This window comes from Moschus berezovskii, chromosome X, assembly GCF_049115385.1.
Source record: "Moschus berezovskii isolate FMDL1 chromosome X, NW_MosBer_1.0, whole genome shotgun sequence".
In the NCBI taxonomy this organism is placed as follows: Eukaryota; Metazoa; Chordata; class Mammalia; order Artiodactyla; family Moschidae; genus Moschus; species Moschus berezovskii.
This window is the reverse complement of record NC_142488.1, coordinates 61,404,379-61,422,797: the sequence shown is the minus strand read 5'-3', so window position 1 is coordinate 61,422,797 and position 18,419 is coordinate 61,404,379. Positions and strand designations below refer to the sequence as shown.

At 50.5% G+C, this 18,419-nt stretch overlaps 1 protein-coding gene across 1 annotated transcript in view; it reads right to left on the bottom strand.

The window, feature by feature from the left end:
• The window catches only part of NALF2 (NALCN channel auxiliary factor 2), a 29,365-nt gene extending 15,596 nt beyond the window's left edge, over positions 1-13,769 (bottom strand). The window contains exon 1 of the mRNA XM_055393381.2: positions 11,932-13,769. Coding sequence (XP_055249356.1) covers positions 11,932-12,798 — 867 coding nt within the window. The 5' untranslated portion in view covers positions 12,799-13,769. The remainder of the gene's footprint in view (positions 1-11,931) is intronic.
• Between the last annotated feature and the right edge of the window lie 4,650 nt (positions 13,770-18,419).

Here is an 18,419-nt window from a genome sequence, read left to right as displayed (position 1 = left end):
TGGTGCCACTGTGACACTGACCACCAAAGCTTCATTTGGGATGCACACAAATGTGCTGGGCATGAAATCCCACTGTATACTCACAGGCATGCCTGTCTGCCACACGTCACTAATCCTGGGCTCAGGCTCAGGCAGGTATCTCCAGCTTCTTGCAGGGATCATTCTGAAACCAGCTCCTTGCCCTTACCTTACTTCCATCCTCAAACACAGAACCTTGCTAAACATATGACAGGATGGGGAGAACAGAGACCTAATAAAAGGACCTGTCAGTTGTGCTTGGTCTCCGAGGGTGAGATAAATAAAGGTTTTGGAGTCTTTCCATCTCTGGCTCTTCCCTCTCCTACCTGAGCATGTCTCTGTGTTCTCACTCACTAGAATCTCTCCAGTCGCCTTCTGGCTCCTAACTTTCCACCTCCACACTGAACACGTCACCTCCTGCTCCCAAATTACATTTTCCTCCTACTAAGGGAAAGTGTTGTCGATCTCAATTGAGTATTAAGCAGTCATTTAGATTAAACACATCTAATTAAGGTGAGAATAATAATAGCTACCATTTATTAAGTGCTTACTATATGCCAGGCTCTGTTCTAAGCAACTGACATTTATCAACTCATTGAATCCTAAACAACCACCTCCTGAGATGGAGACATATTTACAGGTGAGAACAGGAAGGACCAGAATTTAAATAGCTCATCCAAGGCCACACAGGCAATAACAATATTGGTGGCTACCATTTCTTGAGCACTTTCCATTTCATAGGCACTGTGTTCTTGAGAGATTAGCATGTTATATGTTATTGAAACCTCACAATGACCCTATTTCTTAGTTTTGAATTCAAAGAAAGTGAGGTTCCAAGAGAGATGAAAGCTCTCAACACTATTTTATGTAGTAGATAGATTTTGAGCCAGAATTTGAAGTCAGGTTTACCTGGACTTCAGTGCCCAAGCTCTTATATATGATATTGCTTCTTGGATGGTCCCTTCATTTCACTATGACCACTAAAGTAATTAGCTTGTCACTCAAATCTTTTTGATGGAATTTCAGGTCAAGTTGGGGAGAGATTTCTAGGATTCGATGGGAGAGTGATTTTCTAAAATCTGTATATGCAGCTCATTCCTGATATAAGTTTTCTTTGTAAGGGGGTGTGGGGTGAAGAACATTCAAGTACGAGGGGCTACAAAAGACTATTTCCATTCCCCCATCAAAGCACTCCCTTTCCTCTTTTCTCTAAATGTATGCATGTGTGCAAGCACAAACACACACACACACCCTGGGAGTGTTGAAAAGAGGCAACTGTTCCTGCTTTAGCAACTGCTGATGGGAAGGCAGCTGTCTCCTTGTAGAAAGGTCTTGTCTTTGGACATGAGGTTTCCTGTCCTAGGTCTTATCATGTAGGGGCTCCTGGAACTGCCTTGCTCTAGAAGGCTCCAAAACCAGAGTTCATTCCTTTGAAAAGGTTTCAGGGCAGTCACATACTCTACCTAATTGCTCTTTCTCCTCAGTTTAATCTGTAAATATTCTTCATCGAAAAGCCTTTGCTCCAGTGGGGTAGTTAGCCAGAACTGGGTTCTGCCACTAACTGGCTGTATGAACTTAGACAAGTCATCTGTAAGGAGGGAGAGACTCAGTCAATAATTTGCTCTGTGACTGTAAGCTGAGTACTCTCTCTCTCTCTGAGCCTCAGTTTGTATCCAAGAAGATGGTCCCTAGGGAGGCAGCATGTACAGGGAGTAGACAGGGTCAAACATCTTTAACCTCAAATAGTCCTGTGGTCAAAGGTCAGGTCTGCTCTCACTAGTTATGAAACCTCACACAAGTTACTTAAATTCCATGATCTATACTTTCCTCATCTACAAAATGGACATAGTAAGAGCATATATCCTTAACCTTTCTGCAAATGATGTCTATAAATCAACTAGCACAACGCTTTACCTATAGTAAAATTACACTAGTACAGATTGGGTAGTACCATTGCCTTCTGGTAACTAAATCCCTGGATTTGACCTGGATTCAAATTCCAGCTCCAACTCTTACTAGCTGGATGACCTTGAGCTAGTTACCTAACCCCTCTGAGCCAGTCTTCTAAGTAAAACGGGGATAAACATATAGGCACAAGACAGATGTAAGAATTAAGTGAGATAAAGTATATAAAAGTGCCTGGGATAGTTCCTTTCTTTCCAATGCACTCCTTTCAGCTCCAAGAGTCAAATAATAAATGAAAAAAAAAAAACTGCCATAAATGTAATCAGAAAAAACTCATTAATACACATAAAATAGTACATACAAATCAATAATAAAAACATAAGACATAAACAGATAATTCACAAAACAAGCAATACAAATGGCCCATAAATAAGAAAAACAAATGTTTGACCTAAGGAATGTAAATTACAACCAATGATATACCATTTTTAGCTGCATATTAATAAAGTTTTTAAAAATATGATGCTCAATACTGCACAAGAGTGGTAAATTAGTCTCACATTTATGGTGAGGGTTTAAATTAGAATCGCCCTTCTGGAAAGAAATTTCATAAGAAAGAAATTTGTACACCACAAGCTTTAAAAAGGTTAATACTCTTTGATACCGTAAGACTCATCCCAAAAGTTCATTCTGCAGAATTAATGTATATGCTTTCACATGTATGCAAAACAAGGGAAAGAATCATTTTATGTACAAATGCTGATGTAAGCTCAGAAAGCGGAATGGAAGGATACACACCAAATTGTTAACATCAGTGGCCTCAGGGCAGTAGGACTGGGAGAGGAGGGAACAAGAAGATTATTAAATATTTTTTTATAAAGCTCTGTATTGTTAGATTTGGTACAATGAAGGTGCATTATTTTGTGATTTAAGAAACTTAGCAAAGTACAGAAATAAGAAAAAATGATTGAGGTATAAAATTTATTAGAAAAAGAAAATTGTAGATGTGACAAAGATGTATGGACAAAGTTATCCATCACAACATTATTTATAAAAGTTGAAGGTAAATATCTAATAATAGGGGACTAGGTAAATAAAAATTGCACTAAATTCATGGGCTGGAATATTATATGCTCATCAAGAATGATGTTTGTGAGAATTCCCTGGTCATCAAGTGGTTAGGACTCTGTGCTTTCACTGCCGAGGCCCTGGGTTCAATCCCTGATAGGGGAACTAATCCCACAGGCCATGTGGTGCAGCCAAAAAAAGAAAAGAATGTGGTTTGTGAATATTTAATTACATGGAAAGATACTCAGTATAACTTTAGCAATAAGTTAGAAAGAATAGAGTAAAAAACCTAGATGATTTCAACTATGTAAAAAATATATAGTCACATCCATTAGGATGGCTACTATCAAAAAAATAAATAAGGAAAAGAGTAAGTGTTGATGAGGATGTGGAGAAATTGGAACCCTGTGCATTGCTCATAAGAATGTAAAATGGTGCAGCACTGTAGAAAATAATATGGAGGCTCCTCAAAAAGTTAAATATAGAATTACCATGTAATCCACAAGTCTAGGTATACAACCAAAAGAACTGAAAGCATGGATTCAAATAGGTATTTGTATACCAATGTTCATAACAACATTATTCACAATAGCCAAAAGATGGAAAAAAATGAAAATATAGGTCCACACAAGAACCTGTCCATGAACATTCATAGAAGTTTTATTTATAATTGTCCCAAAGTGGAAACAACCCAAATGTCCATAGAGATGAATGAATTTTAAAACTGTGGTATATCCAGACAATGGAATATTATTCAACTATAAAAAGAATGAAGTACTGATACATGCTACCACGTGGATGAACCTTGAAAATGTTATGTTAAATGAAATAAGCCAGACACAAAGGACAAAAAGTATATATGATTCCACTTAAATGAATTATTGAGAATAGTCAAATTTATAGAGATGAGAAGAAGAATAGAAGTTACCAGGGGCTGGGGGAGGAGGAATGGAGAGTTATTGTTTAATGGGTAAAGACTTTCTATTTAGGAGAATAAAGACATTTTAGAAATGTATAGTGGAGGTGGTTGTACAACATTGCAAATATACTTTAATGCCACTGAACTGTACTCCTAAAAATGGTTAGAATGGTAAATTTGATGTTATGTATATTTTACTACAGTAAAAAGCTATGCCGCAAAAAGACATATTGGGAGGAAATACACTAACATTAAGAGGAACACATGTATACCCGGGGCAGATTCATGTCAATGTATGGCAAAACCAATACAATAATGCAAAGTAATTAGCCTCCAATTAAAATAAATAAATTATATATTTAAAAAAGAAATAAATATATACAATCAAAAAAAAAAAGAACATCTCAAGGACCCTTTTCAAACTGTTATATTTCTATTTTCCAAAACATTTCAAAGATCATTTTTTTGGTAATTGAGAAAAAGTTTTTTTTTCTTTTAAGATTCTGAGTCTATAATAGTTCTGAAGGATTAACCTGGTTGGAAGTTTTAGTTGAGTTCAACACTAAGCAGATACGTTCACCTTCCACAGATCAGCCAGGCAGCCATGCTATCTGCTGGAAACCAAATACAGAGACAGGGAACAAAGTAACACCCACCACGGCCACATGTCCTTCTCCAGGCAGAGCTTGGTGAGTTTGCACTTCTTCTACCTCTAAGAGAAGCTTAGCCATCCTAGGCCAGGGCTCACCAAACCCTGGCATGGGAACTGTGTGTCCAAAGCCCAGAGGCTCTGGGGTAACAAGGTCTCATCGTTTTCTCTCCCATCAAAGGCTGGGCAGGGCTCAGGCCTGTTTAGGGGGACGTACTCCTCTCCTGCCCTGGTTGATCCTTCCAGCAGATTTGGGTTGAGAATACAATAGATACCTCCCCTCCAGGCAAGAGGAATCCAGCTCCTCCCATCTCCTTGGAAGAGCCTTTAGAAATAGAAGGGAGCAAACATCTCCCTTCCTCATCCTCTGCCACAATCCCAAGAGGATACCAGTGATTATCACTGGGGCTCAAGGACGAGAGACAGGAGTACTGAACAAAGACGGTGTTGGTAGGTCCCCACTTTGGATCTGAGACACTCCAGGGGCTCCCTGCAAGTTGGCAGTAGGTGTTGCTGGATCCTCTTGCACTTAGTCAGCTTCTCACTCCAGTCTCTCAATAGTCAGCTGGGCATTGCCTCTGACAGCTGGAGGGAGTTTATTAAGAATTTCTTTATACACGTGTGACTGGGGAAACAATGCACTGACCTGGGTTTGTGTGGCAGTCCTCCCACCTTTTAGCTATGTGACCTGGATGGGTCCATTTCTGTCGATGAACCTCAGTTGTCACACTTATAAAAAGGGGATTATAAGAGTACCTGCCTGCTAGGATGCCTGTCAGAATTAACCGAGTTCATGGACACACATAAAGCCTCTGGCATCTCCCAGGCACTTGAAAGCTGGCAGTTTTCTTTTCCCCATTCTCTTTCTTCTTTGGTGCCAGCCTGCCTTTGCCTTCTGGCCCAGTGACTTGTGGTTCAGCTTCCAGCTCCTTTTTCCAGAGTCCATTCAAACAGGAGCTTTGGCCTTGGCAGCTCCTGTTACTCCATAGTAACTTCTTCCTTCCCCAGGGCCAGCTGCAACTCACCTGGTACCCTTGCTCTCCCCTCTAAGCACCTGTCTGGCTGAAAAATTCAGGCTTTTCTGAACCGCCTTACATGCCCAGGAAGAAAAGTCTGGTCCAGCATCACTGCACACACCCTGATTTGGACCCCTGTAACCACAGGAACCACATATCTGTTCCAAGAGGCCTCCTGGGTCAGCATCAGAGAATGGTGCTCCTGGAGGCCCACATTTGTCTACCCCAGCCTCAGCAGCTGCCTCTGGCTTTCCAACAAACACCTGCAGCCGGAATCCACATGTGGCTGAGATGCGAGCTGGGGGCAGGGAGGGGCAGGTCTGATTCCCAGTGTGCAAGGGCACACAACAGGTAAACAGCCTCACAGGGCGGGAACATAAAAGACGGCCCTGAGGGAGAAGTTTTCCTAGGGCAAACTCCCACCCTCGAGTCTAAGGTGGCCTCCAGATGCACCCACACACAGAAGGGTGGGTGTGCCCTTTCCCTGAGATACTGATGCTGCAGGAGGAGACCAACAGACACCCACGTGGCTTAGAAGCCCCCTCCTGTGCTTGTGATGTGTCTGGAGATCCTTGGCCCTCCTTTAGTCTAAGCCCCGCCGGCACCCACTGTCTTCCCTTTCCTCACCCTTCCCTCCACTGTGTTCAGCAGACTCTTCCAGCCAGACCAAGAGATGGGTGGGAGGTTGCTGGGCTCCGTTCCTCCACCTAACTCCCCCCGCCCCTACCTTCAGGAGATACCAGTGTATCCTTCCTGGAGGTTCCTGTTGCTATGGTGACTATAGTAGTCAGGCACCAGCCTGTGGGAAGGATGGGAAGTTGCCATGAAGAAGACTGTGTGTCTGTGTGTCTAAGCATGTGTGTACATGTCCACCCTGAGTGGGGAGGAGAGAAGGCAGGAAGGAGAAAAAGAGCAGCGAGGGAGAGAGAGGACAGCAGAAGAGGGGACCAGAAGATCAAAGGGGGCAGGCAGAGGGATGGGGATCAGAGAGGCAAACAGCGAGTGGGGTGTGAGGGATGCGAGGGGTGAGGGGGCATGGAGGTGACAAGGGCAAGAGGCACAGTGCTTAGGGGATGAGGCCAGAAGAGGATCACAGCGGGGCAGGGTAAAGGTTGGGGGAGTGTGGGAGACAAGGGGAATGGAGCAGGATGGGAGATGGGAGAGGGCTTGCTGTTAGAAGGGAGCAGTGAAGGGCAAGGGGGGAAAGGAAGGGGTGGGAGCAGGTGGGTGTAACTGTGGGGAGAAGTGGGGACTAGAGAAGTGTAGGTGTGGGGATAAGAAATCGAGAGTGAGGTGCAGGTGTGGTTTGGGAAGGGTCTAGGGTGACCTTCTGCTTCTCTGGTGGCTCAGACGGTAAAGAATCCGCCTGCAATGTAGGAGACTTGGGTTTGATCTCTGGGGTCAGAAACATCCTCTGGATAAGGGAATGGCTACCCACTCCAGTATTCTTGCCTGGAGAATTCCATGGACAGAGGAGCCTGGGGGATACAGTCCATGGGGTCACAAAGAGTTGGATACGACCAAGCGACTAACATGGGGAGACCTTCTAGCAGAAGGCTGGGAAAATTGTGTGGTCCTTGGTGTATGGGTAGGGGATGTTGGTGGTGGGTCAGAATTGGGGGGAATGTGGGGATTGGGAGTGGGGTGGGTCAGGATAGGGGTGAAGGGGTTCAGAGTGGTGTGGGCAGCATGAGGTCACTTTCCCACTCCCACATTTACGCTCCTACATCCTGTCTGAGCTACAAACACTGCCTTTTCCCTATCGCTGGCCCTTCCCAGAAGCCCAGTGCTCATGTCTGTGGCCAATGAACTTCCACGGATCTGGATTCCCTCCTCAAAGCTTTGCCATGGCTCCTAGGAGCCTGCTTCTTGACTGAGCCCTCCTTCCTTCCTCCGCCCCCCACACGTGAACAGGTTCTCTGCCTGTAAGAACCCTGGGTCGGGTAGGCTGACTGTGGGGCACTGTTCCCTGCCTGCAAGCTTGGGTGACAACAGGGACCACTTGCCAACTTGGGGCTCCTGCCCTTAGCCCAGTGCCCTGAGCTTCCTGCTCGTGGCACCAGCGTTAGCCTGGGAGTCCTGATTGGCAGGAAAGCTGTGGCAGGTGGGAGGAGAGAGGAAGGCAGCGAGGCAGAAACAGCTGCCAGCTGGAGTGGAGGAAGAGCAGGGCCCCTAGAGTAAGGGCAGAAAGCAAGGTGCTGGCTCTGGCAGCCCCTTCCCCTGCTTGTGGGTGTTAGGCCTCCTTCCTGGCCCTCTCTATTCAATACTGCTGCTGAGGGAGCAGCCTCTGCTCATGAGCCTGAGCTCTGAGCTGACACAGACCTCAGGTGGCTGGTTCAACCTGCCCTATAATCTGCAGTCAGTCATCTCCACAGCATTTCCTTCAGGGGTCTGCCTGAATCAGCCTAGACCTTTCCCCTGGGAGCAGGAACTCACCTCCTCTCAAGGCACTCTGTTTCTTCTTTGGAAGGAAAAAACTGTTAACTGAACAACTCTGACATGCCAGGTCTAGGTACTGTGCAGATTTCTCATTAATAATGAGTTCACAGGGCCATTCTGATGAATTAGCTCCATTTTACAGATGAGAAAAGTGAGGATGAGAGAGCTGAAGTCCCTAGCTCAAGGTCACATGGGTAATACACGAAAGAGCTGGGTTTGAGCCTAGGACTTTCTAACCATGAAGTCCCCTTGGGGTTAAGCAGGACATGCCTCTTCTTTGGCACCCCGACAACTCTTCTGAGGTCTGAAGTCAGAGACCACACCCTCCTGAGTCTCCTCTTCTTCTAGTGAAACAGCTCCTTCAACTATATCCAGGAGAACTTGGGTTTTAGCCTCCTCCTACCTGCGCAGTGTGAGACCCAGAACCAAATATACAATCCGCCAGGTGGGTGCGGGTCAGTTTAGAGGAGAACAGAACTACTGCATCCTTCCCTGGCCCTATGGCTAGTGAGAGAGCTGAGAACTGGCCTTCTCTTGGGCTTCTATCTCCTCCTGGATCAGAGCTATGAGAGAAGAGGTCAGGGTTTTGTTCTCATCTTCACCACTGTCCCCATCAGACTATACTAAATTTAGAATAGGGAAGGGGCAGGGGTGAAGGAAGAGGCAATCAGAACCAGGCAGGGCCTGGCAGGATTGGGAGATGGAGAGGGCTGGGGGAGTGAGGAGGTGTCAGGAGGGTCAAGCAAAGCGGGAGGCAGAGGCTGAGGGGGTACCCACACAGGGAGTTAAGGGAGAGGTGGAGAGTGGCCCTGGGGGTTGGGAGAGGCCAGGGTGGGGATGGGCATCAGCCTAAGTTATCATCGCCCTGCTGTGCGAGAGGAAGTCAGTCGCACATTAAGGAAATGTCGCGGCTGGTACTAAATTGGGAGGTGTCACAGGCAGCAGTGAGGACAGGTATGATGTGTGGGGCCCTGTGTGGCCCAAAACAGGGGCAGATATTGCAAAGGGAGAGAACAGGGTTTCTGGGGCTGCCCGGGAAAAATCTGAGATACTCGGGACAGGCCCCTAGGGACGGGGGCGGGGGGGCGGGGGGGTGTTGTCACCTGGCCCTGGAGCAAAGTCTCCAGGTTTGGTTTCCAGCAGCAGAAGAGGCCTCCTCGCCCTGGCCTGGGGTTGTGGGCTTTCCACCCTGGAGAAGCTTGGAGGATGGGGCATTATCTCCAAGGGGTCCCATTTGGGGGAGGGGCTGGGCAGGAGGGCTTGAAGCTGTAGGCCAGACTAGGGATCTGCAAAAAAGGTCTGGGATAGAGATGGGGCACTGGGGTGAAGTGAGAGAGGCTGCAGGAAGGAGGGGAACAGGGCTGTCTTTTCCTGTAGGGCCTGTGATACAGCTGGAATTGAGAGGCCTGTGGGTGTAGGCCTCAGCGGAGGGAGAGCACATCCTCGGAGAGGGTGGGAAAGACAGGAAGAAAAGCCGTGGAGCTTGCACTGCCCTTCTCCCGGCACAGCAGGCAGCAAGAGAGCAGGGGGAGTTCACTTGAGAGGGAGAGAGAGAGAGAGAGAGAGTGAGAGAGCGAAAACGACAAGGAGACAAAGGAGAGCAGGGAGGACCCAGGCCGCTGTGGACTAGATAAGACGCCATGGCCAAAGCATGGGCTTAGCACCAACACCATGAGGGTTAGAGGCCTGGTACTCCTGCTCGTTAGCCGAGTGGCATTGGGGTAAACTGCTTGAGCCTGTACCTCAGTTTCCCCATCTGTAAAATGGAGCTAATGATGCTGGTATTACCAGCCTCTCCAGGCAGTTATGATCTCATATTATATGTGAGAGAGGATAAAAACCTTAAGCAGGACATTACCATCAGATGTTCCATTATTCTTACAAAATATTATCAGCGACCTCTTCCCACTTCAATTTCACGAAAGTCTCAGGATGTGGGCAAAGCCAGGGTTATTATCTTTGTTTTATGAATGAGGAAACAAAAGCTTAGAGAAGTGAAGTGATGTGCCCAAGGTCACACTACGAACAAGTGGTAGAGATAATCAGGCCTCCTGAATCCAAGAGACCAGTTGTCTTTCTCCATCAAACTGCCTGGTAAAAATGATCAATGGGAGGGGTTACTATTTCGTGCCACATCAGACAGAGTTTGAAGCCAACTGTGACCTGGAGAAAAAGAAAACCCCATGGGAAAGTTGTGGCATGGTCTCTCTTTTATCCTGCAGATTGTGGGAAAGAAAATGTCAGGGCCATGGGGTCAGAGTGAAGACCACACAAAGACAGACATCCTTTATTCCACTTGCTAGTGGGCTGCATCCTTCTGTTTGTGCTGAGTGTGTGTATCTGTGGCTGACACCAAGGGTGTATGTCTATCCCTATGTGACAAAATGTGTCCTTTTTTCATGTGATGGTACTCCTGTCTGTGTGTCTCTGAAATGCTGGGGAGATGTGCATGTGTGTGACACCATGTCTGATTCAGTGGCACTGTTTGTGGGTGTGCCGACCTCTCTGTCTCTGTGTGACTTTGCTTGGGGTGGTGGTGGTGCTGTTTGGCAGGGTGTGCATGTCTATCTGTCTGTACACCTTTAAGAAGTGGAATATCTCATTTGGTAGTGTGAGTGAGGCAGTGAGTCAGCTGAGGCTGAGGGAGGCGGGAGGGAGACTGCTAGGTTACGAGAACAGGAACAAGGAGAACAAGAAAGTGAAGTCAGGAGCAAGGAGCTACCCCTTTCCTCCCCAGCCCCCTGCTCAAATCCCTAAGGAGCCCACCAAGAGCTTGGAACTCGGCAGAAGGCCACGGTGTCACGTTGGGTGGAAAGGGGCACTTTCTGCCCCTCCCCAAAGCCTCAGAGGGAGACAAGCTAGGCTGGGAGGTAACCATCTTCCTCTCAGCCCCCAGTTCTAGGATGGGTGAGGCCAGCACCCCACCTGGCCTCCTCTTCACTTGACCCTTTGACCTTGCAGTTCCTTTTCCTTTCAAAGGCAGGCCACCTGGGCAGGCTGCACGAACAAAGGAGTAGCACCATGTCCCAAACGTTTACAGCCCCCACACACTCACTGTCCAGAACGACCCTGCTCAGGGTCAAGAAGTTTCTCAACACTCAGCTCTTCCCCAGTCAGGTACATTCTGCAGCAGCCTCGCCTCTTCTCTGGATGCTTGTCCCCAACAGCTAGAAAGCTAGCTTTTCCTCCACTGCCACCCCAGCATGCTGGGAAGGCACCTGAGACTTGTAACGCACCAGCCTCCAATGACCCTCTCACAAGCTGCTGTGCCCGGCTCCCAGATCCTTCTCTTGTCAGGGGAGAGGAGCTAGCAGCTTCCTTTCTTGGGAGAAAACAGGCACCCTGGGGCTCCACTTGCCTAGGCTCTGACCAGCCACCTCAGGTCATATAAGGTCAGCAGTGTGCTGGTTCCCACGACCAAGCGCCCCTCCCCTCACCCACTGGCAGGGGTTGAAGGGTGAGGGTTAGATGGCAAATATTCTTCCCCCCACCTTTGGCCTTCCCCTTGCAGCAGCCAGTCCCAGGACTTTCCATTCCAGCCCAGGAAAGGAAAGGGGCACTGTTGGCTAAGGATGGGGGCTGGGGAAGCCAGAGCCCTCTTTCCACCCCTTTGCTGACTTGGCCCCCCCAACCCTTCCCGCCTCATGCAGGGGGCGGGATGGAAGAAAGCCCTTGTCCTATGGTGCCCAAACCCAGAATCAATAGAAGTTGGCCAGGTGGTTACCTGACCTAAATCCCTGAGTCCCCTTCTCTGCGGAGGGTCCCACAGTAGCACTACCCGTGGCCCACTGAGAACGGTGGGGGTGATGGGAGGCACTCGGGTAGGTACAGGGGGAAACCTTTTCTCTCCCGGTTCCACCGCCACCGTTCCCGCCGCCAAAGCGGCAGCTGTTGTGGCCGCGGACGCTAGTCCCTACCTTACAGCCTTTCGTGCAGGACCGGATTGAGTACTCTTCTGCCTGTAAGTATTTATGCAGCACGAGGTCGAACTCGTCATATTTTTCCTGAGCATGTCGGTCGAGCCGCTGGTACGCCTCGATACAGCTGCTACACACCTCCCAGGCCCCGGAGCCCGGGCTAGCCACCACGGCCAGCAGGTCCCCCAGCAGGTTGTCCAGGCTGCAGTCCAGGCTGTCGGGGCGGTCCATGCCCAGCAGCAAGTCCCAGACCGTGTAGGTGTCGCAAAAGGAAAGAGTGAAGTTCCGAAAGTGGCCTTTGAGCAAGTTCTTTTTGGCGGTGGGGAACTCGGCCGGGGCACGGGAGGGGGAGTCGGGGGGCCGCAGAGGGGGCGCTGGGGTAGTCGGTTCGAAAAGTCTCTGCAAAGATTGCAATTTGGTGCAAGCTGCGTCCAGCCCCGTGGGTTCTGGGACGCCGCCGCAGTCCGGCCCGGGACCGGCGGCGGCGGCGGCGGCTTTGGTCAGGTTGCTGTATCGCGGGCCGCAGGTGCCCGGGGGCGCGCTGGGCTGGCCGGGAGGTGGCGGCGGCGGCAGGGGCAGCACCGCGCGAGGAGGCACCGGCTGCCGCTCCCGGCCGGCCCCCCAGGGCGGCCGCATGGCGCTGCTCAGCTCCCTGGCTCGGGGCCGGGCCCCCGCGCACAGCCACAGATGGTCAGCGAGCAGCACGGTGAAGAAGAGCAGGGACGCCAGGGACAGTCGCCATCGCTGCGCCCGCTCGGAGTCGGCGCAAGGTTTGTCGCTCGGCCTGGGAGCCCAGCAGCAGCAGCAGCAGCAGATAGTCAGCGCGGCGGCGTCTTTTCCGGGCCACATCCAAGCGCCCCTGAACATATTTCAGGGGGTCCGGGCTGGAGGGAGCAGGCGGGCGCGAGGCCGGACGGCCGTCTCGGGCGGGCGGCTGCGCGCCGCTCCGCGCTCCTCGGCGCCGTCCAGGCTCTACCTCGGGGGCTGCATGGCGAGGCAGGCCGGCCGGCCAGGGGTCCCGCTCAGGCTGGAGTGGCGGGTCGCTCTCGCGCCGTCCTCGCGCCCGTCCCGCGCTCCCTTACTCGCCGCCCGGGCGCGGCCGCCCGGCCCGCTAGGCACAGCCCAGCGTCCCGGCGGGGGGCGGTGCGGGGCACTGGGGCGGTGGCGGCTGAGGCGGCAGCGCCGCACTCCTCATAGTGTCGGGCCCCTCAGCTGCCCCGAGCTCAGCGACACTCCACTCCTCGCCGGCGGCCACCCGGCTAGCACTCCGCTCCGGCCGTCTCGGCTCGGCGCAGCTCTGCGCCCCTGAGCGCCGCCGTGCGGGCCCGGTCGCCGCGCTCCGCTCCGCTCGCTCGCCCCGCGCCGCTCCGCGCCCGCCCGCCCGTCCGCCGGTCGCCCGCTCCGCACCGCTCCCTGCCTCGCTTGCGCCCTCCTAGGCCCGCCGGCCGGCCCGCTGCCCGGCCCTTCGGGCTTCGCTCGCGCTCTGGCTGTTCGCCGGGGCCGGTCCCGGGCCAGCTCCGCTCCGGCTCAGCGCCCGTCGTTTCCGGAGTTCCGGCTCGGGCGGGCCACCTAGCTCTCCGCGGCGCCACAGGCGCCGGACGCCGACCCGGGGCTTTACTTAGTGCGCCTCTAGCTTCCGCCTCGCGTTCGGACCGCTGTGGCGGCCGCCGAGCGGCACGGCCCCGTGGCTCCCGCTGGCCATGCCCCCTCAGTCTGTCGCCATCTTCCGCTGTGCGGAGAACACCTTGAGAGCCCGTGTGCGAGTGTGTTTCGGGGGGAGTGGGGCGGAGAAAGAGCCACGAAGAGGAGGAGGGAGCGGGACTGGGGCCCCGACTGCGCCTGCGCCCCAGGACTTACGCCCCCCCGCCCCCCAGCCGGCGGCAGCCTGTGCTGTTTGGGGATGTTTCCAGTCCACCCCCAACTCCATTCACTTCAGCGCCTCCGTTCATCCGCCCGCTCCCCGCGTGCACACGCCGCACGCTGAGTCCCAGGCCCCGGCGCTCCCCCTCCCCCGCAGACCCGGGCGCCCGCCTTCGTCCCCGTAGCGGCCGCTCACTACCCCCCGAGGGCTAGGGGACTTCTGAGGGTGATTGTTAGAGGCAGAAAGCAGGAGGCACCTTCGTACCGTCTCTTTGCCACCCTGGGTCGCCGCCCCCGTTCCCGTGACTAGGCGACGCTGGAGCCGGCTGCGGATCGGACCAGTCCCTTGTCCCTAACTCCGCTGTCGCCCTCACCGTCCTGCCTGAGGCCAAGGCGGCCTCTGGTGCTGAAGGACAGCTCCAGGATAAGCTGCTGCAGAGGACAGAGCTTGGAGAGCGTCCTGGAGGGGCAAGACAGTGGGTAGTAGCGATGGGGTGTCGTTTCTGCCCTTAGTAAGATTTCCAGCAACCTCTCCCTGTCCTAGCTTCCTGGCTCCCCCTACAGACTGCTGAGAATAGCTGAGCGAGAGTTAGGGAAGCTACGCCGCCAGGATGGAACCATGTGCTTGGTGCCCTCACAGTCACATGGCATTAGGAACTCAGACGTACAAACGTCCTGCCGCGCCACTAACCTTGTTTGGATTCCACCAAATCTCAGACTGAGCTGGTTGTTTGCTTCCCTTTCTCATTGCCTCCTACCCCAGTAACTCCCACCTTCAATTTTTTGATCAACCACTAGGGTTTGTTAGTATTAAGAATACCAACAATAAAGAAAGTAGCCTTTATTGAGTGTATACTAGGTGCTAGGCACGTTATATTCAATATTTCATTTAATATTCACAACAATATAAGTACATAGGCATTGGTCTTATCTTCATTTATATATGAGGAACCTGAGATTTAGAGTGGTTAGGTTGTCTAAAGTCACACAGCTAGTAACCAATGAAGCCAAGAGAGAAACCCAGGCAGTCTGGCTCTACAGCCTTCAACACTCCAGTTAAGTCCTGGAAAGATAAATGGGTGGAAGATAGTCTTACATTCAAGGAAATTGTAGTCTTCATGAGGAAAATATAGAAAAGACATATATTTTGGTTATTGGGAGGACTCGTGGACTGGAGACGGGTTCAGGTAATAGTTCTACCACAGCACATGCTTTGTGCCCTTGAGAGAGTCCTCTTTCTCTCTCTGACTTTTGGTTTTCCCGTGAATAACATGAGGGGATGCCCAGGGCTGAATGAGATGGTTGGGCATCATTAGCATTACTCAGAGGTGGGCTGGGATGGATGCATGAAAGTTTTCTGGAGGTGGGGAATTTTGAGCCAGTTCTTAAAGAAGTAGCAGAATTTGAGTGGGTGGGAGGGAAGGGCATATAAAATAAGAGGATGCAGGTGAAAAGTCTCAGGGATGAGGAGGAGCTTTGTATGGCTGTAAAGCCACAAGTGTGACAATTTGGCTGTATTAGTGGTGAGAGTTCGTGGGGAAGAGAGTAAAGGAATATGAGACAAGGGACAAAACTGTCAGGTGTTTGGGAGGCTTATTCATTATACTTCAAGCATTATGCTGCAGACTAGGTAGAAGCCTGAGGTGGATCAAACACGGCTCTGCCCTTGAGATGCTCACAGTTGAGTTAGGGAGGCAGAATTTTAGAGGAAGAATTGCAACCCAGTATAATAAGGATAATATGCAAGAGAGAGAGAGAGAGGGCCCCCTCCTTAGAGGGAGGGACTGATCAACTCTGCCAGCATCCATCAGAGATGATTTTGCACACAGCCAACTGAGTTGGGGAGCATTCATTCGTTTATTGGGCTTCCCTGGTGGCTCAGATGGTAAAGAATCCACCTGCAATGCAGGAAACCTGGGTTCCATCCCTGGGTTGGGAAGATCCCCTGGAGGAGGGCATGGCAACCCACTCCAGTATTCTTGCCTGGAGAATCCCCATGGACAGAGGAGCCTGGTGGGCTACAGTCCATGGTTGCTGAGTAAATGAGTTTATTTACTCAGCAAACGTCTACTGAGGATCTGTTATATTCCAGACACTGTACTAGGCATCAGAGACACAGACAGCAGTAAAATATGTGTCTTGGGCTGAGGGAGTTTAGTCCAAGTCTTAAGAAATGAGTAAGAGTTGGCTAGACAGACAGGAGAGAAGGATGTGAAGGATGTCCCAGGCAGAGGGAATGTCATGTGTAAAGGCCTAGGAGCAAAGCCAAGAATGGCGTGCTCAGAAACCTGCAAAGTAGTTCATTGTGACTAGGTGTGAAATGGGCGCAATGCCAAAAATGAGGCTGAAGATTTGGCAGGAGCCATATCATGAAGTGCCCTGGGTGCCATGCTAAGTAGTTTGGACTTTATCCCAAGGGTACTAAGCGCCATGGGAGAGGTTGAAAGGTTTTCAGCAGGAGGTGACACAATCAGGTTTTCATTTTTAGAAGATTGATTTGGCTGTAGGATGGAGACTAGGTTGGGTGGGGCAGGGGGTGGGTCGGGAGGACTCAAGGCAAGGAAACCGATTATGAGACTGGTTAGTAGTCCAGGTAAGAGGTATTGAGGCTGAACAAGGCCAGCAGCAGCAGGAGTAGAGATAAGAAATGCACCTGGGAGGGAAATGACAGACGTAGAATTGAACGAACCTAGGACTGGCCTGGATATAAGGAATCAAGTAGAGATGGGGCTTGAAGAAGGAGGATGAAACGAAAGGGTCTGAGTTAGTGACATGGACACAATTGCCCCTGCCTACCTAGGAACTATCTTTCCAGAGCCATTCTTTGTTTAGTACTTGGAGGGTTCAGTGTTCTTTTTAAAAAAGAAGGCTAATGGCTTACAGATACCCACAGATGATTGGCAGGACCACAATGATTGACATTCTTGAGTGCCAATGAAATAGCAACTTGCCAGGCCTAGGATATCAGCTCTGAGCACCTCTGGAGCTTTCTGTAAGAACTCACTCAGGCAAGACTCCCTCCCTTCTGTCTAGCACTGACAGGGTGAAAAGTGTCTCACAAAGGTCCATTTATCACAGGAATGCAATGTAGCAATAACTTATCCACACAGTACCCAGTGCACACAAAGGAGAAGTGGTAGCACATCAGTGGTCAGAGAGAGTTCTCCTGCTCTAGTTAACACAAGAAATTGCGATGGGGAAGGGAAGGCACTGGCCTCTAATCCAGCCCCTGGAACAGAACACCCTTGTGGGTGTGGTGGGGGGCTGGGGGGTGGCTGCTGCTCCCCAGAGCTGGTGGGTCCTGGCCAGCCTTCTTCCCAGCCCTTTCTCTACACCTGCTCCCGGGTCAGCAGAGTCTAAAGCCGGAGGATAAAGGTGGATCACTTCTGAGGGGAGCCCAAGAAGAGTGATAGAGTGCCTTCAAACTGGGCAGTGGAGAAGACAAGTTGGAGTAGGAGGAGGGAAAGGGTTTTTCCATAGTGAAATTCTGAAAATTAGGCAAAAATAGAAGTGGAATCCATTTAAAGAGACTAATGTGGTGACACAGGGAAACTTTTGTTAAGCTCAGATCTTAAAAGGGCATGGGCAAAAGATGAAAACGAGAGCCCATAATTAAGGGTGAATCGAAGAACTCATAGGAAGACTGCCAGGATGGCTAGAGCACAACTTGAGCTAAAGCTTGTCAGGTTTTGCCTGATCCCAATTTCTGTCCCCTTCCTCCCTCCACAGTTGGACAAATTTCCCTCCCACCTGCAGGCTATACCTGTCCTAAGACAGGAAGGGTTGAAGTTATCCCACTCTGTGCACTGGAACTCAGGAACAAGTAGTCCCTTTGCCGCAGGTCTGAGTCTGATCTCAAGTTTCCACTGAAGTTATCTTACTGTTCAGTCCTGATCCCTGGCCTTCTGTCTCATGTTCTATGTCTGAGTCCCCCAACCTGACCACCAGTCTCATGTTAAGGCCTAGGCCCATCTAGTTCACCATCTAGGGAGAGAGTCCTGACCCCAAGCACTAACACAGTGGCTGATGTCTTACTGATGGATTCCTTTGATCCTGCTGCCCACTTGTATTTATGAATGTCTAAACACCTCTAGTCATGTTTACCTTCCATTTGGATCCCCAATTTTCCTATTCTATAACCCTAAGTCAGTTAGGTGTGCTTTAGGCTAGAAATAGACAACTCTACAACAGTAGCTTAAATAGATAGGTTTCTTTGTCTTGTGCAACAAAATTTCCCTGAGTACATGGCCTAGGGATGGAAGGGAAGTTCAGAAATGCCATCCAGACCCTGGCTTATTATCTCCCCCATCCTTAGGGTCAGCTTTCATCTATTTGCTTTTTGTCTCATAGTGACAAGACAGCTGCTGTCGCTCTGGACCTCCTGTTTATAGTATAGACAGAAAGAAGGGGAAACATTCACAGGCAAGATGGCTAAGTACAATGGAGCTTCTAGGAGGCTTTACTTTTTTATTCAGAATGGAGCACTCTACCCAGTGATATCTACCTACATCTCTTTGACTAGAACTGTGTCACATGGACACTCCTAGCTACAGAGGAAGCTGGGAAATCCAATACTTTTAGCTGGGCACATTGCTGCTCCAAGCAAGGTTGGGATACTGTAAATGATC